This window comes from Python bivittatus, unplaced genomic scaffold, assembly GCF_059951505.1.
Source record: "Python bivittatus isolate LINGU-HERP-01145 unplaced genomic scaffold, Pbiv_v1 ctg000020_np1212, whole genome shotgun sequence".
NCBI lineage: Eukaryota > Metazoa > Chordata > Lepidosauria > Squamata > Pythonidae > Python > Python bivittatus.
This window is the reverse complement of record NW_028277030.1, coordinates 89,816,986-89,840,629: the sequence shown is the minus strand read 5'-3', so window position 1 is coordinate 89,840,629 and position 23,644 is coordinate 89,816,986. Positions and strand designations below refer to the sequence as shown.

At 37.0% G+C, this 23,644-nt stretch overlaps 1 protein-coding gene across 1 annotated transcript in view; it reads left to right on the top strand.

Annotated features, from left to right (window-relative positions):
• NID1 (nidogen 1) overlaps positions 1–23,045 on the top strand; it is a 59,991-nt gene extending 36,946 nt beyond the window's left edge. Inside the window, exons 11-20 of the mRNA XM_007435724.4 lie at positions 1,614–1,757; positions 2,673–2,795; positions 5,008–5,223; positions 6,324–6,496; positions 8,864–8,990; positions 12,647–12,818; positions 15,750–15,907; positions 16,786–16,909; positions 17,797–17,909; positions 20,851–23,045. Of these exons, the coding sequence (XP_007435786.2) occupies positions 1,614–1,757; positions 2,673–2,795; positions 5,008–5,223; positions 6,324–6,496; positions 8,864–8,990; positions 12,647–12,818; positions 15,750–15,907; positions 16,786–16,909; positions 17,797–17,909; positions 20,851–20,972 (1,472 nt within the window). The 3' untranslated portion in view covers positions 20,973–23,045. The remainder of the gene's footprint in view (positions 1–1,613; positions 1,758–2,672; positions 2,796–5,007; positions 5,224–6,323; positions 6,497–8,863; positions 8,991–12,646; positions 12,819–15,749; positions 15,908–16,785; positions 16,910–17,796; positions 17,910–20,850) is intronic.
• The last annotated feature ends 599 nt before the right edge of the window (positions 23,046–23,644 follow it).

Genomic DNA, 23,644 nt, shown 5'->3' with positions numbered 1-23,644 from the left:
GATGGCACTGCTGGTCATCTTCCGATGTCAAAGGGAAATAAGCATGATGTGTCTTTCATCTGCTGCATTAAGTTTCCTTGGCCGACCACCACATCTATGGTCCTCAACATTGCCCGTTTCTTTGTACTTCTTCAAAAGAGCTTGAACAGCACATCTTGAAACCCCAGCCTGCTTTGAAATTTTTGCCTGGAAGAGACCTTGCTGATGGAGTCTAACTACCTTGTGTCTTGTTGCTGTGCTGTGCTGTGCTGTGCTGTGCTGTGCTGTGCTGTCTTGCCATGGTGTATGACCTGTGACATGAAACTCTCTTCCACAACCTCACCTTAGTAGCAGAGTTTGGCTGTTCCTCACCCAGTTTTAAGCCTCCTTCACAGCTGTTTCTGTTTCAGTTAATGACTCTGTTTCAACCTACATATGAAATTGATGAACATTAGCACCTGCTTGGTATAATTGGTTAATCATACACCTGACTCTAATCCTACAAGATCCCTGACTTTGTGCAAGTGTACAAAGTGTGCAAGTGTAAGAATTGATGCTGTTTTGAACCCAAAGGGTAGTCACACCAAATACTGATTTGATTTGGGTTTTTCTTCTGTTTGCTCACTTTGCATTTTGTAAATTGATAAACATAAACAATTACAATATATATTTTTGAAAGCATTCTTACTTTACAGCATTTTTTCACACCTGCCTAAAACTTTTGCACAGTACTGTATATCCCAATGACTATCATATTTGCTATTTTTTTCTCTTTGTTCAAGATACAGGCTTTATTATGTAAGATAAAGTTGACATTCTCCTATATCCCCATTCGTTTTCAAGAAGGAATAGAATTCTGTGTGAAAATTCATCCCTAGAAATCATGGGAAAAGAAGGGTGGGAGAGATAATTTAGATAGTAAGATGAAAAAGTCTTCATAACACATTATGAAGCATAAATGTTGGATTCTCAGATGTCTCCAGTCCTTGTTAATGACAAGTCAGCAGGGTAGAAGTATGGGAGAAGCAAAACTTGCCATGCTTCTTCTTTTTCTCTATGTCTGGAGATTGCCATCTTGACTACTGCTTCAGACAGCAAAATGTATTAGCTGTGTTGAATCACAGAGAAGTGAAACATCAAGTATACATTTGTATAACATAATGAGCTAAAAAGATTGAGAAAGCTACCATGAACGTGAGAATCTGTGCTTGAGAAAAAGCAGAGTCCAGGAAAAGTGGCAAGTGGTTTGGTAAAAGAAGGAGCTAAACCAGTGAAACCAGAAGATGACTCTAGCATCAAAATGTAAACTGCGAGACTGATAGGGCTGAAACCAAAATACATCTGATAAACACAAGAAAATAAATAAATACAGAGTTCTGATGACGTTAGAGCTAGCTAGTATCATATGTATTCTTCTAAGTAATGATTTGGCTACAAAATATTTTTCATGATTTCTCCCAAATTTTGTAATGTTCTAAGGTTTAAAGTCAACAGTACTTTGAAATTCCAACATGCAAAGATTACTTTTTAAAACTCTACTCATTTTTTTCTCAGTTTCATCTCCTCAAAATGTCTTTTGTTGAAAAAAAACCTGGAATTTTAATCTTCTTTATATATGCATTTCTAATTTACAGCTGTTGATCGTGTTGTGAATCATTGTTTAGCGGGTACACACACATGTGATATCCCTCAACGTGCCCGCTGCATCTACTCTGGTGGATCTTCTTACATCTGTGCGTGTATTCCAGGGTTTTCTGGAGATGGACGTTCCTGCGTGGGTGAGAGATAGCATTATTTCCCCTTTCTCCTTGTCCTTTTTGGTCTTTATGCAATTCTGTTATATGGTAATTGTGTTCAGTTCCTTTTATCATAATAATTTTTAGGTGTTGAAGACAATAACTTTTTGGGGGGTGAAACTGCCAAAAAGAAGCTTTTTCATTGCTGGAGACTAGTGTTCTACATTTCATATTTTTTAAAGTTATTTTTTCATATTAATATTTTGAAAGCAAATGTGATCATGGTTGTGGAATTGATAATTTGTATGACAATGTTATTAATTACAAATCTATATTCAGAAATTCAGAAAAGACAGAAATAAACAATTATTAACAGTATGCACTTATCAGATGTTCACAGATTCCATCTAGAATTCTCAGGATTTGCATGCATATTGCAATAGTTTATTTCTGTATTAACATTTATAAAAGAAATCTGATTATGGATATCATAAAGGAATTATTACTAGAAATGCACCTTTTATGTAGATGGGAGGAATTTTTTTTCTAATACTATACTACTAATATTAATATTAATATATAATTTGGATTTATCATTGACTATTTATTTATTTATGGGTTTGTACAAGAAATGTATGGGATACTGGTATATTCCAATTTTGGACTGTTGTTTTTTTCTCTCTAAAGCACTTTAATTGATCGTTTGGTTGGCTAGCTTGTTAGAACTATCTTGGAACCATTTGACATACTCACAGTCTATGTGGGCATAAATAATTGTTCATAAATTACCAAACAGATAGTTGTTATTTGACTCGCTAGACACATTCATTGCACCCCGAAGAAAAGGGGATGGGGTTGTAGACTCAAATCGTTTGTAGAGGATTTAAGGCTCTTCCATACATATACAGTATATCTTACTGTAAAACATAACATTCTTCTCTACTCTTACAAAAATAGATGTAGATGAATGTCAGCCTAGCCACTGCCATCCAGATGCTGTTTGCTATAACACCCCAGGGTCCTTCAGCTGCCAGTGCAAAGCAGGTTATCATGGAGATGGCTTCCAATGTGCATCAGGAGGTAAACTTTCAGAATGATGTTTAAAACATTATTAGAGTGGCAAACACTAAAGGCTAGTTCCTTTGAATAATAGATGTGCAGCGATTATGTTTAATTAATTAATCAAGCTTTGATTAAGGTATAATTATTTGATGCTGCTTTTTGCTCTTTCTTCAGATATGTTCTTCTCTGTTCCAGCACACTGTTCCTTGTAGTTAAGGAAGTGAAAAGATGAGCCATCCAACTCTGCTTTCCTTGTACATGTAGTCCCTAGTTTAAGAACCATTCCCAAGGTCTGTCCTTAAGTCAAATTTGTATGTGAGCCAGAACAGTATTATTGTATAATACTGTATAAGTAGTATTGTGTAATGAACTCAAACCATTGTGTATTTAACTCGAAGCACTGGGTATTTAACTTGAGTTTTGCTACAATAGGCTCCATTCTTAACTATGGGTTGTCTATAAACCAGGCGTTCTTAATCCGGGGACTACCTGTATAATGCTATCTTAGCTGTAGATGTAGCTGCTAGGATAGAGCTACAAGGACATATTCTACACTTCTGCTACCTATTTTTTAGAGTTTTTCAACAGTATTATAGCTGTAACATTCTAAAACAGCTTTCTGCATCTTTAAATTTAAGCAAAAGTGTTTGATTCTGCAAATGCAGAAAATGTTTTTACTTAACAAACTCATTTTTTTAAAGAAGCTGCAGAATTTTGCATATCTTCAGGACATATCCGGCTTGCTAGTAAAAGAGGTACTGATATAAGAGTAGTGCTCTAACAGCTACTAAGAGTGTCTGTAATTCATTATATCCTCACACTCCATTGTTTCATTTAAAAAAGAAACAGATGTCCAGACTCTGTCACCCCTTTCTATTCATAGGCTTTATTTACTGTATAGAAACAAACACAGACATTCTGGCTAGGGGCTGTGACTACTAAGCATCATTCACCAAAACTGTTAAAGTGTGTTATGGGAATATATATGGGAGTATATGGGAAATGAATTGCCAGTAAAGTTTTGCATCATATTGATAATGCTTAGTAACAGAAGCAAAACTAAATGGATTACAAGAATAACATCCTAATATTGAAGTATTAATCAACTCTTCTTTGAAATTCTCCTAAGACTACCACTTTAAAATGACATGTTGTTTCCCAGAGCTATCAAAAGAAGAATGACTCATCTTACACCAATCTTCCCCAACTTGATGTGTTGGGCTACATTTGAGAATATGCAGCCTATATGCAGCTGGGTCTTTAATCTAAATACCTTTAGGGGACATATGGTTAAGAACATAGGAACAGTCTTGCTCGATCCCTATCTTCCTTGAGTATCCCTTTCATTTCTTTGACTTAAACATTTCCCAGACTGGTTTTCTGCTTTGAATCTATTTAAATATGTTATTTATAGCTGTGGGAAAATTGGCCATTGGGCTTGATTCTGCTGCCAAAAACCCCAAAAGAAAACAATGGTAGCTACTTAGAAACACTATCCCTCCAGAAAAAGAGAAAGAATAAGAACATAAGAACTTAAGCAGTGCCCTGCTGGATTGGACCCCTGGCCCATCTAGTCCAGCAGTCTGTTCTTACAGCGGCCAAGTAACTGCACGAGAAAGCCCACTAGTCTCCCAGAAGAAGGCCTTCAGAGGCAGTCACGCTATCGTCAAAGCTGATAGCCGTTGATCCCCATGACTTCCATGAATTGGTCCAACCCTTTTTTTGAAGCCAGCCAAGCTGGTAGCTGGCACCAGATCTTGTGTAGTGAATCCTAAAGGTTAATTACATGTTGTGTAAAGAAAAAAAAAATTCTCTACCCTTCAATTTCAATTAAATTTCATTGGGTGACCTTTGGTTCTAGTATTTTGGGATGGTGAAAATAGCTTCTCCTTGTCCATGTTATCCATACCATGCATTAATTTTGTACACCTCAGTTATGTCCCCTCTCATTTGCCTCATTTCTAGACTAAAAAGCCCCAAATATTGCAACCTTTCCTGATAGGGAAATTCCCAATATCTCACAGTATCTCCCATCATTTACAGGTAAGGAAAAAAGTTTGTATCTTCTCATTGCAATTCTAAACTTACAGCAAGTAGACTGAATCATCATTTCTGATGTCATCTGTATGGACTCCAGCTGACTCATAGGGTTTATGATGGGTGGAATATGGGATCAGGTAACTGATCTAATAGAAATGAAGTTAAATAATATTTTTTCTTTTTATTACAGAAATAGAGAAGACTAAATGCCAAAGAGAACAGGAACAAATTCTGGTGTTGGGTCCAAGAGGACCTAGGCCAATTGGCCAGTTTATTCCTCAGTGTGATATCTATGGGAATTATTTGCCAACCCAGTGCCACCCTAGCACTGGCTACTGCTGGTGTGTGGACAGAGATGGTAATGAGGTGGATGGTACCAGAAGTGGCCCAGGAATCCAACCTCCATGTAAGTTGCTTCTAAGCCACTAAGTTAGTGCAAGTTTGTCTTCATTTAGATTTTGCCTATTCTTACTCTCAAGGTAATTAAGAAGATAGTTATTTATAAGCCCAAGGTATTTGCAATTATTTGTATATCAAAGTTTCTGTGATTAAGTGAAAGGTGTATTTATACAGTAAATGTGATTTGAATTATCTGGTTTTATTTTATAATTAGGTTTGTATTTCCAATACTAGCAGCTGCAGTAGAAAATACAAATACTGCCAGCAGGAATGATTTTGGATACAACCTTTTCCAGTCAACACTGCATTTCACCCTAGCTGGTAACAGAAAGTGAAAGCATAGGCCTCTAGTACAAACCACAATGATGAAACATGTATTGTGACATCACATAGCAAACTCTGATCCTTTGGATTTGCATCCTGATGTCAGACGCAAGTATGTAAGTCATGTGGTTTATACTGAGATGTTGCAATGCACATTTTGTCACTTGATTCCCTGTGTTTCCCCGTGGATGTCTATGGATGGACATTGGTTGGGGGAGAGCATCCTTCATGGTTTTTCTGGATTATTCAGTGATTTTGATACTGTTAGCAATGCATGATTGGGGTACCAGGAATGTGACTTTGGACCTAAACTTTATTGTTGTATAAATAAATAAAAGAGGATTATCAACTGTAAGAGAAATAAAATGAGTATTCAGTATTGTACATGAGCATGTGGATTGGCCACCTTTGTTTTTGTAATGGCCCCATTTCTTAAGCAAAAAGTATAGCATGCAATGAACATTTATGTCCTACAGGTTTGTATGTGCATGTTTGTATGTATGCATGCATACAATGGTGTAAACATGATTAAGTTTTGCATTTACAATCTCTTCACTTTTTGTGGAGAAGACATGCAGTGCAATCTGAGTTCAAGCCAGCTAAGGTCATTGGACCTAACTCTTAAATAACAATGCACCAAACTGCAATCTCTTATGCATGTGTTTTAGCTAAATGTGCTAAATTGCTAGGCTTGTATCAGTAAGACTACCTGGCCTTGTAGGTATGGCAAGTCTCATGTTTAAGTAACCTGATAATATGTGTTTTATATTATTGGTCAATAAGGTCTGGGCACAGTTGCTCCTCCTGTTACAATTGGACCCTCCGTAAAACCAGGTACAATTTCCCTGCCTCCAGGAAGCCACTTACTCATTGCTCAGAGTGGGAAGATTGACCATGTCCCTCTGGAGGGGAATGTTATGAAGAAATCAGATGCAAAAGCTTTGCTGTATGTGCCAGTAAGTATTCCGTGAACATGATGCATTTCAATATGTTGAATTAATGGCTTGAAAAATGTCTTTCAAACCCAATATTAGGAGCAATTGCATACTGAATGGTTAGTCTTCGTCGAATGTCTGGTACATTTTTTGAACCCTGGCCTTTAAAAAAAAAAAAAATTGTAGCATTGTATCTTTATTTGTAATCTGTGGTTAAAGGCAGGGGATCTCAAAGAAAAATATGTCCCTGTAGCATTGTATTTTATACATTTCCTTGCTTCTGAGGTAATCATGCAAAACTGCTGCAAACAAACTTACTCTATGTGGAACTAATTTTTATTGGCTTCCTAAGCAAGTCAGGGCCTCCTATAAACTTTCTAGTGTTTAGACTCTTGGAATTTAACTGCTCATAGTAGATAGGTATAAAACTTTATGTGGCATGTAAACTTTCTCCCTGAGTATTCTCTTTATCTTCCCTTTCTTGATGTACTTTTCCTGCTGTAAATGTGATAATCTGTCTTGATAATTTCCTGTACTATGGCCAGTGTTTATATTCTGGCATATGTTTCTTTTCAGTCTCTTCTCTGTGTCAACCCGAATAAGTGTTTTCCCACTCTCCCATTTTCTTCTGCAATTGCTCTGAGTTTCTTGCTATGTAGTATGGCCTTAATCTTTTAAAATAGTTCAGATCTTCTGAATGGGTAGCTTTATGTCTTAGCATTGCATTTTTTCAAAAGATTATACTGTAGAAATATTGATATTGTATGTTCAACAGAAGCTGCATTCTTTAACTCTCGTTAATTCTCAGTACTGTAATTATACATTCATGTCACATTTGTGCACGTCTTTTTTCCATAGTTGAGAGACTAATTAAATACTGCAAGGTAATGTAGCTGATCATAGTGTTGGTTAAATGGCAAACGGTGTTAGAATGACAAATTTGGATATGGAGAAGACAAGAAAAGAGCAATAGAAAGACAGTAGCATCAGTGGGGGGCAACTAATGGATAGAGTGGAATTTCTTCAACCACAAAGATTGAGGGAAATGGATTTTTATGCTCAAATTACTCATTTTAATGTTAATTAGAATACTTATTCTCTCATGATTCTGTGTAGTATATTTGGATTCTTCCAGAAGCCTAATCTATCTATAATTGGTATGTGGTGCTAAAATATCTGAACGTGTCCTAGGGTCACGTATAGGGTCAAACTATTGACATCCCAAAACATGCATTAGCTATTCTGGCAGATGGCAGATCCTAAGGCCTCATCATGAGATTTTTCATAGTTCCAGTGAGATCCTTTTTAACTGCACAGAGCAGAAATTTGGAACTTCTGCATGGAAATGAATCACACTCCTTCCCATAATTTTTTTTTTAAATGCTGAATATTATGCCTCTATAGGGTTCGGTGACATTTTGTTTCCTTTGGATGCAAGCTATAGGCTTGGATTATAAAAATGGGAGTGGAATAAATATAGCACAGTGTGAATTTGCAAATATCAAGTTGAGGAAAAGTGAAATAATTATTTTTTAAAAATGTTGTATTTACATATCAAATTTGTCACCGCCCATCTCATTAAAAAATGACTCTGGGTGGTTTACAGAGAAGATAAAATTAATTAAAAATACAATATAAAAGTAGTCCTGAATAAATAATAAATATATTCCAAGGATTTATAGTGATTGGCGAGTAGCTTGGGGAGCGTCATCAGGGCGCCAGCCACCCCCAGGATTGATTAAAACTCTTATTGCCCCACGCAAGCTGGCAGAACCAGGTCTTCAATCCTTTCTGGAAAGCCGGGAGAGTAGGGGCCTGCCACACCTCTGGGGGAGAATATTCCAGAGGGTGGGGACAATGGCAGGGACGGCTCTCCTCCTGGGCCCCACCAGCCAACATTCTCTCACTGATGGGGTCCGTAACATGCCCTCTCTTCCTGACCGGGTGGGACGGGTTGATGTGATGGGGGTGAGACGGTCCCTCAGGGCCCACAGTGTGAATTTGCAAGTATCAAGTTGGGGAAGACTGAAATAATTATTAGATGGAACAGTCTTTCTGTGCTATTACTTCAGGTTATCTTTAGCTGGAACTACAGAGGTCCTAAGCTTTAGGTGAGAATCTACTCCTTTCCTATTGCTGCAATGCAGTTTGTTTCTGATCCTGGGTATCACCTTAAGCCAGAAGGCAGTACCTAACCCACCTGGACTGATTTCCAAATGTTAAACAGAATCAGACTTGATAAGAACCTGGATGTAAGACTTTACCTTTGAATTTTCTCACTAGTCTTTTACTATTCACTGTAGAATTTTCAAGCTGTTGAATGCTTAGCCATTTTTTTAGCATTAGAAGTGTGATATAATAGTTTGTAATAGTTTGTCTCAAATGCAGGATAAAGTTGTTATTGGGGTTGCTTATGACTGCTTGGAGAAGATGGTTTATTGGACAGATATCAGCAGCCCATCCATCAGTAGAGCAAGCCTTGGTGGAGGAGAGCCAGCATCCATCATAAAGACAGGTAGGGATTATAGATTTCCTTCCTCACCATGTCACATTGAATCCAATGGATATTGCTCTGCTGGTAGACTCTTGGGTCCAAGTATGGGTTCCACAAGTGGAAAAAAGATGGAAGATGATTTTCTGCAGTTAACCCTGAAGTCCTCAGCACAACCTCCATAATGTTTTGAAAAGACCTTCAACCCTGTGGAGTTAGTTTGAAATTAGTGCAGAGGGCAGAGAACTGCAGTACTTTTTGCTAAAAATTTGCTCCACATTCTGCTGGATCAAAAAGCCTTCCAGTTGCAGAAAAGCACCTACATAATCATTTCCAATCTCTAGATTCACTTAGAGTCTTATGGCTATCTCTTCTATTGCTCTTAAGACAAAGTATTGGAAGAGAAACAGACACATGGAAAGTGTAGGGAGGAGGGAGAAGAAAGGAAAAAGGAAAACAAGCTAAACTTCTTAAATATAAAAACAAAACTATTATCTAAGTTCTCATACAAGCAACCAGACCCAGGAAACTTAGCAAAGATACTTTAGTGTAGAATGGTACTAATGCCACTCTGTTCAGATAATTTATTGGCTGTTATTTTATATTTATTAGGTATAGCCAAGAAATATGGAAACTTGTACAGATTTGAATGGGCATGTTAGTAAACCAGCCTGTTTTTATCCTGGGAGCCTGAGATCAAATATCTTGATTGAGTAGATGAATGTTGGGATAACTTCATTCATGTGGAAATTGCCAGTCTGAATACTAATTGGATTTGCTATTTTTAAAAAATCTTTTGGAGTAAAATGCTATGTAATATGTATTGCATTTTTTACCTTTTGATAGTTTTCAGTATTACTCATTTTAGTATTAGACAGCTGAAGAAAATATAATTATAATTAAAGTGATGTGTATCTAATTTTGTTATAATATTTTGCATGTCATTTTGATCGTATAACTCAAGTATATTGCTACAGGGGCTTATTTTATTATCTGTAATTTGTACAATGTGGTCCTTTTATGTGTAACTCAGAAGTAAGTATCCCTGAGTTCAGTGAGATTTACTGCCTAGTATCAATAAGTAGGTTTCAATCTCAGTGACAAAAATTAACCTACTGACTATTTAGAAGAATTTTTAAAATGCATGTAAGTGAAGTGTCAACTTGGATGAAGCTCTCCTGGATGCTCATATTTCACAAGGCCACAGAGCAATAGCACAGCTGCCTCTGTGAAAGAGTTTTCACAGGAAAGTCTGCATGTTTTGACTATTAACTCCTTCTAAGGCCTAATGAATGGAAGAGGCTCTGCACATGTGAAATCCCATTAAAACCTAAATTCCATGACAGTTGAATAGCCTGTGGCCCTTTTGATCATCTGCCCAAGTTCTACAGCTGCAGAAGCTACTCCATGGGGAGAAACGCTTTCTCGTGGTCTGACACTTCAATTCCTTTCCATTCTTGCATAATCCTAACATTGCAATCAAATGGGAAACAGTTACTATATTGTAAATTTCATTGCATTCAGACATGGGCTGAGTTTATGCCTGACTGATTATCAACTGGTCTGGAAATAAACATCATTCTAGGATATGTTAAATCTCTGGTGAGTAACCCAAAAAATAAAGACAGCCATGGAAGAAATTCTCTCCCCTAATATACTCCTAATGCAAACACTTAAAATTTGTAATCCAGACACTTTTTAAAAGGGTTAGGTCCCAAAAAATCAAAAGTGATTGTATGATTGAGCAGCAACCAAATTTATAACAGCATTTGAAAGGTTACATAATAAGTGTTTCACAAAAGGTCATGTTGACTTCAGTCACTATGTGGGCAGAGTCGTATAATTTAGTGGCTTCTACTGGCCTGTTTAGTCAACTAGAAATAAAGTTTTCACCACAGGAAGTAGAGTTTGAAAACCTGACAAAGAAAAGAAGAAAAAGTTCAATATTCTTTTTCTCCTCTAAAATAAGAAATGGAGTATGGAGTGAGACTGAGAAACAGTCTTAATGTTGTGTGGTTCATATATGAAGGGTCATGTTAACATTTTTAGCATACAGACTGCAGTATACTTTTTAAAAGAAAAGTTGTATAACATTCATCTAAAACGGAATGTGCTCTCAGTCTTGGCCTAAATTGTGGCCAGTCTGTCTCGAACAGAACAAAACTCTTTCTGAGCAGAAAAAAAAATAGCACAGTTGGATGAATACTGGACTTTTTAAAAAATTTCTATCCTCAATCTGTGTTTGTGATCAACAACCCTTGGAGCTAGAATAGAAGGTTATCATCTGTTATTTCCTGTTGCTTTGGACCTGGTCACTGTCCAAGAGAAACTACGCACATACATTTTTCAGAGTTCTTCTAAACTGAAATCTGTTTTCGAAAACAATTAGCTACTTGGAGCTCTAAATTTTCTCCTGATAACTAAAAACCAGTTGATTTTTAAAAAGTTGATTACTTCTCAAAATAGGTGCTTTTCTGTTTGTTTTACAGTCAGTAGTTTAAAACCATAGTACTGTACCATTATCAGAAAAATATGTATCTTTTATTGACATATTTAAGTATAAGTTCATCCCAATTCTTAGTGAACCCTATTTTGTTTGTTTGACCAAAAAACAGAACACAGAGTTTGTTATATTTGGATAATGATCCAGGCACTCACTGCCGATCTTTCCTTGCGGGTCTCTATATGGAATGAACCTACGGTATCTGTTTTCAGGTAGATGTTAAAAGTCACAACATAGGCAGGAATGATGAGTACTAATGGGTATAGTGACTTATACTATACGACTATATCTTATACCACTATAATTTAGGGATGGGGAGACCTACATTTAAAGCCTCACTGAACCATGGAGCTCACTTGGTGATGTTGGGCCAATGACATTCTTTCAGCCCAACCTACTGAACAGGAATGTTGTGAGGGAGGAATTGTATTCTTCACCACGGTGAGCTCCTGAGGAAATGCAGAACAAAATTGTATCAGTCAATTAACAAAAGAAATCTATTCTTTATAGCATTGCATTTATACTACTGATAGTCATTGGTTTGAAGATTAGCACATAGTAATAAGCGATTGGTCCAACATCTGTTGTAAATCCATGACTACAGACTTTTAAACTGAAATAACAGTTTAAATCCACCAATCCACTTGCTAGTTTCCCCTTTTTACTTTCCGTTCAGCAGAACAGATATTTTTGTTTCATAATTTCTCCCGTGTAGTTTGGTACCTTTAAGCATAGTATTCTGCTTTTGCCTTACCACTAAAGAGTTATGACTGATTTTTAGCGATAGGTGAATCCTATGCACAACTGACATATATTTTCCTTGAATCTGACTGGAACAAGATGAGGTATTCCACTCCACAGGAAATTGGCTCAAAATCAGCCAGCTAAGTTAAAGAGAATGATGAGGTTTCATCGTTGATCCTTCCTCAAAGCAACATTATCAATACAACAGCACTAAGTCTCAGCGCTTTGCCCACTCTTAGAAACCCCAGCATTTCTGATGTTTGAGGTATTACCATTGCAACATTAGATGCCTTGAGCCCTCTTCAGGAGTTTGATACCAAACGTGGAAGGGAGATCTCATGAACAAATGAAACTTCTTCAGTACTCAGGAATGGCTTGGAATGTTGGCCATGCCCTCCGACTGATGTATTGTCTTTATATTTCTTTCTTCAAGATTTGGAAAGTCCTGAAGGAATAGCACTGGATCACCTTGGCCGTACTATCTTCTGGACTGATTCTCAGCTTGACAGAATAGAGGTAGCCAAAGTAGATGGCAGCCATCGACGTATATTGTTTGACACTGAGCTGGTGAATCCTCGAGCCATTGTTGCAGATCCTGTGAGAGGGTAGGGATGTATAAATATCCTGTTATTTTTAAAACTTTTTTTTTCCACAGCCCATGCTATTTCAATACCTATATTAGTGTTTCTCAACCTTAGTAACTTTAAGATTTGTGGACTTCAACTCCCAGAATTCCCCAGCCAGCATATCTTAAAGTTGCCAGGGTTGAGAAACACTGACTTATCTTCTTTTCACATGCTGAAACTATAAGTCCAAACCACTCCATCCAGTTGCTATATTCTTTTGTTGAAACAAAATAAAAATATATTTGGAAAATATTAGCATAAACTCAAAATTTTGTTGATGTTTTATCATAATGCTGGTAAGTATTTGCAAGTTTAAATAGTTATATTTTCCTGAATGATGAGTCATAATAAGAAAGAAGTGAATATGTTTGATTTTGTACTGTAAAAATTCTAAGGCACATTCCAAAAGTTTGCATGTATATAATTATGTACTCATCTGGATGCTATAGTTGTTGTTCTTTGTGAATTTTTTTTCTCAATATCTTCCTCCTAGAGCCTCTTTAGATGGTTCTCACAATATGCTAAACCCTAAACCTGGGTTAACAAAACACAACATAACATGTTATACCCAAATAAACTGTATTGTATCTTAATATGATGGCATGAATCATACAACATACTAAGCCAATGGTAGGATTTCATAGCACCTTGACTATAAATTGCCCAATCCATTATGGCTTAGTTTAGTATGTTGTGTGAACCCAGCCTCTAAGTATTGAATTTATTTCAGTTTAGGGAGCAGCTTGGGGATTTCCTACTAATATTGAACACTAGCTGAAGTTGCTAGTGTAAAGTCATGTTTTCTACGCAGATGGTCTTAACCTTGAATCCAGGAGTAACCCAAGATAGAAAAGGTGGCAGGGTATCTCACATCAGGTACAACTGGGTCAAATTGGAGCACTGTTGCATGGAACATACTGTGTGAAGCACACAGACATCAAGTTGATTATATTAATGGTACAAGGAAGTGGAAGAGCTCAATTATAGCCGCAAAGGCATGACCAGGGGCTGACTGTGGAACAGATCACAAACTGCTCATGTGCAACTTCCAAGTCAAGCTAGAGTGGAAGAACAAAGCCAGTTTCCACCATATGATCTTGACCATATATGCACCATTTTCAAGGAGAGAATCAGGAATTGCTTTAAAGTCCTGAACCTCATTCATAGAGAACCAGAGAAACTGTGTAATGAAATTGAAGATGTTGTCAAGGATGAATGTGAAAAATAACTGACAAAGACTAAGAAAAACAAGAAACCAAACTGGATGTCCAAACAGATGGTAGAGATTGCCAAGAGAAAAAAAGCCAAAGCCAAGAAAGACAATTATTTCAGGAAGGAATTTAACCAAAAAATTCAGACAGCTATTGGAAGAAGCATTGGTTGCAATTGCAATTGGTTGTGTCGACTGTCAAACTGTGGAATGTCCTTAGGAGGTCTCAATTATTAGCGCAGTTAATGAATCCCATGAAATGGTCACATTATTCAGATTCACGCTAGTCAAAGGGATGTTTCTATGGAAATTGGTGTAATTGGTTCCAGCTTGATGGAAACAGGGCATTGAAATTTTTAAACATGAATTTTTATACCTTTATTAATGAAATACTGTATAACAGTAAAAGAGGATAAACCATATCCAAAGTGTATTTGCTGGCGTATTTGCTGTCTCCTGTATTCTGCTGTAGTTCTTCAAAATGAGCCTCTTCTTTTTTGAGCTTTCCTCGAACAGAACCTTTCTTTTCTCTGTTTTGCATTTGCGATGATTAGTGTCTAAACCCCAGTGGCAACGGTGCATGCACTAGCCTGAACTGCATGTGCGCTAGCCTCACACTAACTGAACTTTGCCTTGAGTTAAACATGACCTGGTATAAATTTATAAATTGCACTAAATCGAATATCGCACTACAGTATTCAAACTCACACTAATCACGACCTACCTGTACAGCACACTAGTGAAGTATTCAGTTTTTATGAACTTAAATGAAACCTAGATTGAAAACAGGGCAACAACAGTCATTAGTCCCATAGCGTGCTACAATCCTAACCCTAATCCTGGCACGAAAGAAGAGGATTAAGCTACAAAATTGAGGGAAGATATAGAATGGAAGCAGTATGCTAGATTAGTAAATAATAAGAAACTGTATAATATTTTCACTGCTTGATATACAGTGCCTAGAATTTTCTAGGTGCTGCAGAAACCTTCCATGTGTTTTGGTAGACAAGTGACTTTTTAGAAGTCTGACCCTTTTTCTTTGGGAAGAAAAGCTGTATTCACATGAAAAGCTTACTTGTAGTTCACTGGGCTGTGGCTTACTTATTTACCCCGATTTCCTGGGTTTGCACAACATACTGGCTGAGATCATGCAACTTACTAAACTGTGAACCTGAATTAACATCACACAATTGCTATGTTAATATAATATGCTGTGTGCAAATAAAGAAAACCACATGATGGGTTAACCTGATGGCCCATTCACTCAGTATGCTGACATAATAGCCATTTCCTTATGGTATGCTGAACTATAAATTTTACCCAACCCCATTCAAATTCAGCCTCTGAATCATAAATTCAGAGGTGGTAAACCATAAACTAACTACCTGACTTGAGTTTATACAATGCCTTAGATTAAAAAGTGATTGACTGATTGGAGGTCCCTTGTACTATGTAAACAGCAGGTGAATCTTGAATTTTATAATATCAGTGATAGGATGGTTAACAAAACAAAATTGAGAGGGAAATCCTGTGTAAAGGTAAAATCTCCCTCCAGTCAAGCTTGACTCCTGGTGACTTAATGGAAATATCTATGTAATTTTATTAGAAACAATACCAATGTGATATTTCTTTTCATAACACCCTCCTAATGCACAGTTATATTTACTTATTTGTATATGTGTCTTTATCAATACACCCAGAAATCTTTACTGGACAGACTGGAACAGAGAAGCTCCTAAAATTGAAGCTTCATATATGGATGGTACAAATAGAAGAATTCTCGTTAAGGATGATTTGGGACTGCCAAATGGGCTGACATTTGACACCTATTCTTCGTTGTTGTGCTGGGTAGATGCAGGTAAGTCTTACACTGTAGACCAGTATTTCTCAACCTTGGCAGCTTTAAGATGTGTGGACTTCAGCTCCCAGAATTCCCCAGCCAACAAGGTCCACACATCTTAAAGTTGCCAAGATGGAGAAACACTGCTGTAGAATGAACGAAACTGACAAACTAAATGAACAAACTGGATGCTAAAAATGCAAGGTGGACCTGTAGCTGTGATGGGGTTACTTCTCAGTACCAAGAGTACTCAACAATTATTGCCACTTTTCTTTTTCTTTACTGTTCGAAAATAGCCTTAGTTTAGAGGTCACTCCTAACCTCTCATCATAGTCCAGTTTTAATTCCTCATATCTGAAGGCAGAGCTGTGAGAGTCTGCTGTCTGAAATTTTCAGGGCGGCCAGTCATTATAAAAAGTCTCAAGTTAAATTGACCCATGATCTGAATGTAATGTCTAGCCCCAGGACCATTCAAGCATACAGAAAGGTGCAATGAAGGCAAACGTTAAGAACTGCTCATTTATCTGCACTGGTCTTTGGGTGTCCTGCACAAAACAGTTTGGCAGCAGCAAGCAAAACCTGTCTTACTGTTTTCAAAACAGTTGTCTGGAAAAGATGTGGGCAGGGCTTGACATGGGTGAGCATAGAAGAAAAGAAAAGAATACCATAATTATGGTATGAATTATGAAAATTCATATGAATATGAAAAGAAAACCAAAATTTCATACATATTGTATTTATCCAAAAGGAAAAAAAATCCCCAAATAATTACATATGAATTATATGTGGAGAGGTCATCTTATATTAGTTGAGAATATATTAACACTAAACTAAAACCTTACAAAGAAAAGGGTCATCTGTTTCTTGCAAAGTCCAGCTTATTTTTTCATACACAGGGACCAAAAGGGTAGAATGTATGGATCCCAACCAGCATAATCGTCGAAAGGTCCTTGAAGGAATTCAGTATCCTTTTAGCATTACAAGCTATGGAAAGAATTTATTTTACACTGACTGGAGAAGGTATGATTACCTGGTTTTTGTTTGTTTCGTATTGTTTTTAAAAAAGCTTGTGCTTTACTCCCACTTCCCTCCCCCCCCCCCAGCCCTGCAGCCTCCTATAATTGATAAAAACTTCAAATATTGTTTGGGCAAATCTGTATACTTCTCCTAAAAAACTCCCGTATCCCCTGCAGGCATATAACACGAATAGATTTTTTAAGCAGAGAGAGAGTATGTATTAACTGTTTTCTTTGAACATGGAAGAATGGGAAACTAATACTCCTGTTTTGTTTGCTCTAGTGAGTGAAAGAGGAAACTGGAATTTTGAAGACATTCTTCTGCCTATTCAGTTTGCAGCTTCTGAATTTTAGCTATGGAATGTGGGAGGCTTAAGATTTAAAGGAACAGCAGCAATATTTTTTGCAGTAAGGGAGTGCACTTTTAGAATCATCATTGTCCATCATCTTCATCTATTAATCTAATTAATATCACAGTCTTTAGACTGGGTATTTCCTAATGATTTGGGATCTAACCAAGAGCCTAGGATGATGATGATGATGATGATGATGATGATGATGATGATGATGATGATGATGATGATGATTTTGTGTTCAAGAACTGTGGAGGATCGCACTATGACATGGTCAGAGTGATTGTATCACACTTTTTGTATTTGCTTTCATGAGATTGGGAGAATTTCTTTTTAAGAAAAAGAATTGAGAGGCTTGTGCAATGTTTTATTTTGAAAAAAAATCTAAAATTGATTTTCCACAATTTGGTGGTTTGCAATTTATAGTTGTGATAACAAGTTTTGGTTTGTTTAAGTCAATTTTTTTTCTCTCTCTCTCTCTTTCTTTCCCCATTATCTCATATTTTATTTATCTATGTTATTGTTCTGCGTGCCATAGAGATGCTGTGGTAGCAGTGGATCGCACAATCTCAGAAGAGAACGATAACTTTCAACCCTACAAGCGCACTCGTCTTTATGGAATAACGACAGCCTTGGCTCAGTGTCCAACAGGTAATTGTGTGTGTGTAATTTATAAGAAACTCTAGAAGCTGAAATATGAAAGGAGATATATCATGGATTTCTGAAAATGCTCCAGAGAAATTTCACCACTGGAAATTCCAATAAAATTCCAATAAAAATTCAGCTTAATTTCTAATAATAGCTATTTAATTAACTTATTGCATTTCTTTCCTTTTCTTGATTACTTTAGAAAAGCTAACACAAGTAGAGATATTAGCTTTTTCCTTGCTTGGTGACTATTACAATACTTTAGTAGAGACTGAAGTATCCTTTGTAGATTCAGGTGGTTTTCATGACTGATCAGTGCCACCAAGAATAAAAAGCTTTGGGGATGCTTTCTGCTGAAATTGGAAATACAGAAAGATCTTGAATTACTGTATTCCTGCTGTTTATCTTGTTTACCCTATTTCTTACCTTGTTTATGCAATTGTTAAACAGGGGGGAGATGGTAAAACAGAGAAGGTAGATTGAATGAAGTCAGTTATTACAGCTGCAAATATAAAGCTTTTGGTTAACTTTTGGGAAATTTGAGTACTGGTTTCATCATGGATTTGAAAATTATCCTGCCCAAAATAAAATCCTTTTATTAGGCACACAAGCATATTCTGTTTAGAGACAGAATCCTAGCTTCTTCGTATATTGTTTCTGAACTAAAATGCTTGATTGGTGCTTGAAGTCAAACACAGTTTTGAGATCCTAAATGGAATTAATTCTTTTATAAGAAAATATAGACTTTATATGCCATTATAGGATACCCCAAAGAATCACTGTTTTATGGAGATTGATAAAAAATAGTGATATAACTGGTTGTCTTGTTTATTTATTTATTTTTTAAATTCTGAAGCATTTTTTGACATCCTTAAATGATTTTGGCCCTTTCCCTACCACATGGTTCCCTGTGAGGGTTGGTATGGGGGATTTCCGCACTACTTCTTGATGCCTGTGCTACGAGATCCTGCATCCTCTGTCCCAGATGTGTTTAACAGCTTTCTGAAATCATGGAGAGGAACTGGGGAGTTGGAGACTGTCATCGCTGTGCTGATTTCCCTGAATCTGAGATAAACGAAGCTATGGGAATGTTGAATTGGTCTCTTTGATAATGGTTTTTTTTTTTTTATCCACACTCAATCATTACCGATTCTGTGGCGACTGCCTGGACGAGTCCCCGCAGTTTTCAAGGCATGGTGTTTTGGAAGTGGTTTGCCATTGCCTCCTTCCTAGAGCAGAGCCCAGCTAGCGAGCGCAGGAGGCGGGGTTTCTGTTGCTTCGCGCCTTTTTTCAGGCGTGCGCGGCTTCTGCATTACCAGCAACTACTCCCGTCTCCTTTGCAAGGCGCCGCCAGCATTTTTCCTCCCACCAGGGTGAGAGTACCCATTTATCTACTCACGTAAGTTTTCGAGCTGCTGGGTTGGCAGGAGCTGGGGAGGAAGCAGGAGCTCGCTCTGCCGCGCGAAGCTGGGCTCAAACCGCTGAAGTGTCAACCATTTCTGGCCGGCAACTTTCAGTGTCATTAAGCCGCTGCGCCACCGCGTCCCTTTGGATAATGGTCTGGGTGAAGTTTAATCCTGTTACAGCAGACATCCTATGAGTACACTCCCTAATTCAGAAAGGTTAAACTCAATCAGTTCTGGGCAGAGTCACCCCAGACACAGAGGTGCTCCCCAACAAATCCATTTTGTTTAGACTTCTTTTAAAGATCTCTGGCATAAAGTGAAATTCACCAGTTACAGTTGAGATTCCTGGAAAAGCTATGTCTCCCATATTTATTTATTAAATAGTAATGTCCTCTTTTGATGACTGCAGAACCTTACAAGTCTCCCTCCAAAAACAATTCAGAAGATTCAAATATTGCAGAATGCAGTAGCATATATTAAAAGCAATTCATGGGCTCAATCATCCATAAATGATTTGGGAATTCTAAAAAGTGCCTCCTCCCATAATTGTCCATTCATTAAGGTAATGAGAAAATGCCTTTCTCCATGTTTAAAAAGGTGAAATTGTCACAACAAATGATTGGACATTTTCAATAGTGACATTCCAGTTTGGAATTTTTTTCTCAAGATGTTATGTCTGGCACCAATTTTGCTGTTTATGTACTGGGCATTTTTTTAAAATGCAGGCCTTATTAAAAATTTATTCCCTTAGGTAAGGAAACAACTCAGCTTGTTATACAGAAATGCCATTTGCGAGCTGAATAAAAGTGAACAGAGTTTTGGCAAGTATTATGCAAAGAATTCTAGGAAAGGAACTACACAAGCTATTTATCCCATCCCTGTGATATGTGACTCACTCACAAAATACACAAGATCCTCCAATCCATTATTATTTCCTCTTCCTCCTCCTCCTCCTCTTCCCTAAAGACTACTCCCTCCCTACTTATGTGAGATGTCTTTTTGTGAATATTGAGATTTCTAACATATACAGTAGAACAAAATAGGTTTAATTCTTGTGGGAACCCCTGAGGCAGCTTTCCATAAAGACAAATGCAGGCTTTGTATGTTTGCTCAAAATGTTTCAAAGAGAAGGAAGCAAGAAGAGAAGCAATGGTGCAGAATGAGAGCACTGGTCTGGAAATAGGGGAAAGCAACTGATCCACCATGTGACGACAGTAATGTTTCATTGTTAATTATAGCCTTTTCTATGCTATTGCTACATGCAGCAGAGAAGATCAAAAGTACTCACTTCCCATATCAAAATAATCCCTATTCTCTGTTAGCTCAAAGAAGCCAGAAGCAAACGCTGAAAGAACCAAGGTCCCCAGTTATTCACTTACGTATGCCAAAAGGAGGACAGCAAGGGAAGGATGCATGAGCCATCCAAGGTCCATCATTGCTTATGCATCCCAGCTGGTCCAATATTTGTTTTGCCTCTAATGTTTTTATTTAATAAATAAAGCACATGGATTCATTAAGCTTGCATGTATATTTTGCAGGGCACAACTACTGTTCCGTGAATAATGGAGGCTGCACTCATCTATGTCTGGCTACCCCAGGAGGCCGTTCTTGCCGATGCCCAGATAATACCATTGGAGTGGATTGTCTAGAAAGGAACTGAGAACTGTAGCTGCCACCTTGGGGAAATATACTGCCACTAAGTAAACGGCAAGTTTCCTTAAGATAATGGAAAGATCCTTAAGGTAATGATTGCTCTTTCCCTTGGAGCTGGAAGCCCACATGTAATCGAATATTGGCACTTCTCTGCAGCCATTTATTGTACATTCCTTTTTTAAAAAACAAAACAAAAGAACACAAAGTGTAACAGCCACCTGTAACTGTGCCAGTTAAATAAAACCTCTAAAATCATTTATTGTATGAATTATAGTATTGGGGTGTTAGAAAGCGTAAGAGAATCAGATATTAAACATCCATGTTTATTTAGTATGGAATCATATTTTGACAATTCATGGATAACTTATGACTAGTGCAGCTGAATGCTGGGCAGTAAAACCCCAAGAAGGAATTTAATGACATGACTTGAAACCCAAATGTAGGAGTTTATTTGTAATGATAATCAGCTGCCTAAGCCAAAGAGAATCTCTTGCTTTTATCTCAAATATCTTAAGTAGTACAATCGCTATTCCACAAAACTCTTGAGAATACAAATAATATCGGATGCTCTGTTAAGAAGGATTAAAGCAGCATGATATTAAAAACTGATGGTTTCTCTGTACAGTTGTCTTAAAGCTATCTTTTCCCCAACTTTTTCCTGGATTTTCCAGAAATTTATTGGGGAAGCAAAAGGATATATATGAGTCATTGGCCATTTGTATAGGTCCAGTTCCTCTAGTTTCAGTAGAAGGGTAGCCTTTAGTAAACTATTGCAGAATCACTTTTCTCTTTGGTACGGCCCTGTGGATGTCTGTATTGAACAGTAAAAGTGTGAGCAGTGGAAAAATTATTTTCAGATGAAAACTGTCAAATATTAATTTTTATATCCTTTTCTTCTAGTACAGGTAGTCCTCATTTAGCAATTGCATTGGATAGTAACTGTTCACAAATACCACAGTAATAAATGGTAATAAAAAAAAATCATTTTCCAACCCATGCTTGCATTTATGACAACAAAAGCCTTCAGTGTGAAACTGATTAAAGTCTGGTCAGTTTCAGGCAGCAGCTGCCAGCAAGTGGAGAGGCTGAGCTTGTTAACCTGCTGTTAGCACTTTTTAGGGAAGCACTGGGCTACAGAAAAAAGCTGCTCAGGAAGAGATAGCTTGTTTAAACAATCTCTCCGCCCTGTGAGCGGGCAAAAAAAGGAAAAAAAACGGGTCAGGCACAGGGCACTATACAAGAGAACTTTTTATCTGAATGAGATGACAGCAACCAGTGATCTTCACAGTCTCTCTCTCTCTCTCTGTGTCACATGTTCACTTAGCAACCATTTCACTTAATGACTGAGTCATCAGAACCAATTGGAGTCACTAAATGAGGACTGCCTGTACTTTCTTTTAGTTTCAATTTAGATGTGCTTTTATTTACATATGGCAAAAGCAATTGCTATTGTGAAACAACCCATTCGATAGATGAATTATTTTCTTCAGTCACTGTGTTTATTCTATGATTTCCTTGATATTAGTAAAAAAATGGTAGAGTTTCTATGCCACTTGCTAGCATTCAAATTAACAAAGTAGAGTGTTATAACCCACAATGTGTGGATTAATAAAAATATTTTCAAATGTTTTAGGAAGGTTTGCTTCTGTTGATAAAGTATATCTACAGCCCAACAAGCAAATCAGATTTCTCAAGATAGCTGTTCTAAAAGGCAGCAATTTATTTTTTTAAGAAAATAAAATGTGCATCAGAAATCACAGCTTACCAGACTTCCATGTGATGAAAGCAGGGCCAATATTAAGTCTCTGTGATTATGTTTTCATGTTATATTTATCATTAAAATATCAAATGCTATATTAAATGTTTAAATTTGATATAACTCTTGTATAACTTTAATACATTTAATTTTTTTTCATTCTGTTAGAAATATCTGAAACTGTAAATCCAAAAAACTGCTGAAACAAACCAAAGGTGCTTTTTAATAATTTGTAACCAGTGTTATTTCAAGTTCAGGTGACAAACAAAGTTTACACTGTACAGCTAATCATAAAACTGCCAATAAAATAATTTTTTGTAAAAAAATGTTGCTCTTGAAGTATAATACTATGTCTGAATATTCTTTTTTATAAGAAAGATTTAGATCTATTTTTTTTCAACTCATCTATTACTTTTGTTTTCAAATAGTTGAGGTCTCTGTCAGGCAGTCTTGTAAATTACTACTAGTCCTATTTACAAACAAAGTTTCTTCAACAAGAGATTTATTTATACACTATGGTGTTGGAAAATGTCACCTGGCATATAAAATATTTGCTGCAGGGCTATTGGCAGCTACTTCTTGTATAGCTTACCTTGCCATCAATTATAACAGATACAGAGATGGATGGAAACAAAAAAAAAATGCCCATTTGGAAACACAGAACATAGGTTTTAAGATATAGTTGACAAGATGTGCAGTCAAGCTGTAGAGAAACAATAATAAATATATTCCCCCTGCCCTTAGTCGTTTTTAAAGATCACACCTAAGGTTTTTGTGGACTCTGCAGTGCTCTGTGAGCAGAACTGGCCTTACTCTTAGGCACAATAAAGCAGATATCTCAAGCAGAAGATCCTGTGGGGTTGAATTAAAGAACTCCCTATCCCGCATGGCCTTCTAAGCTAGGCTACTGGAGGGCAGTTTCT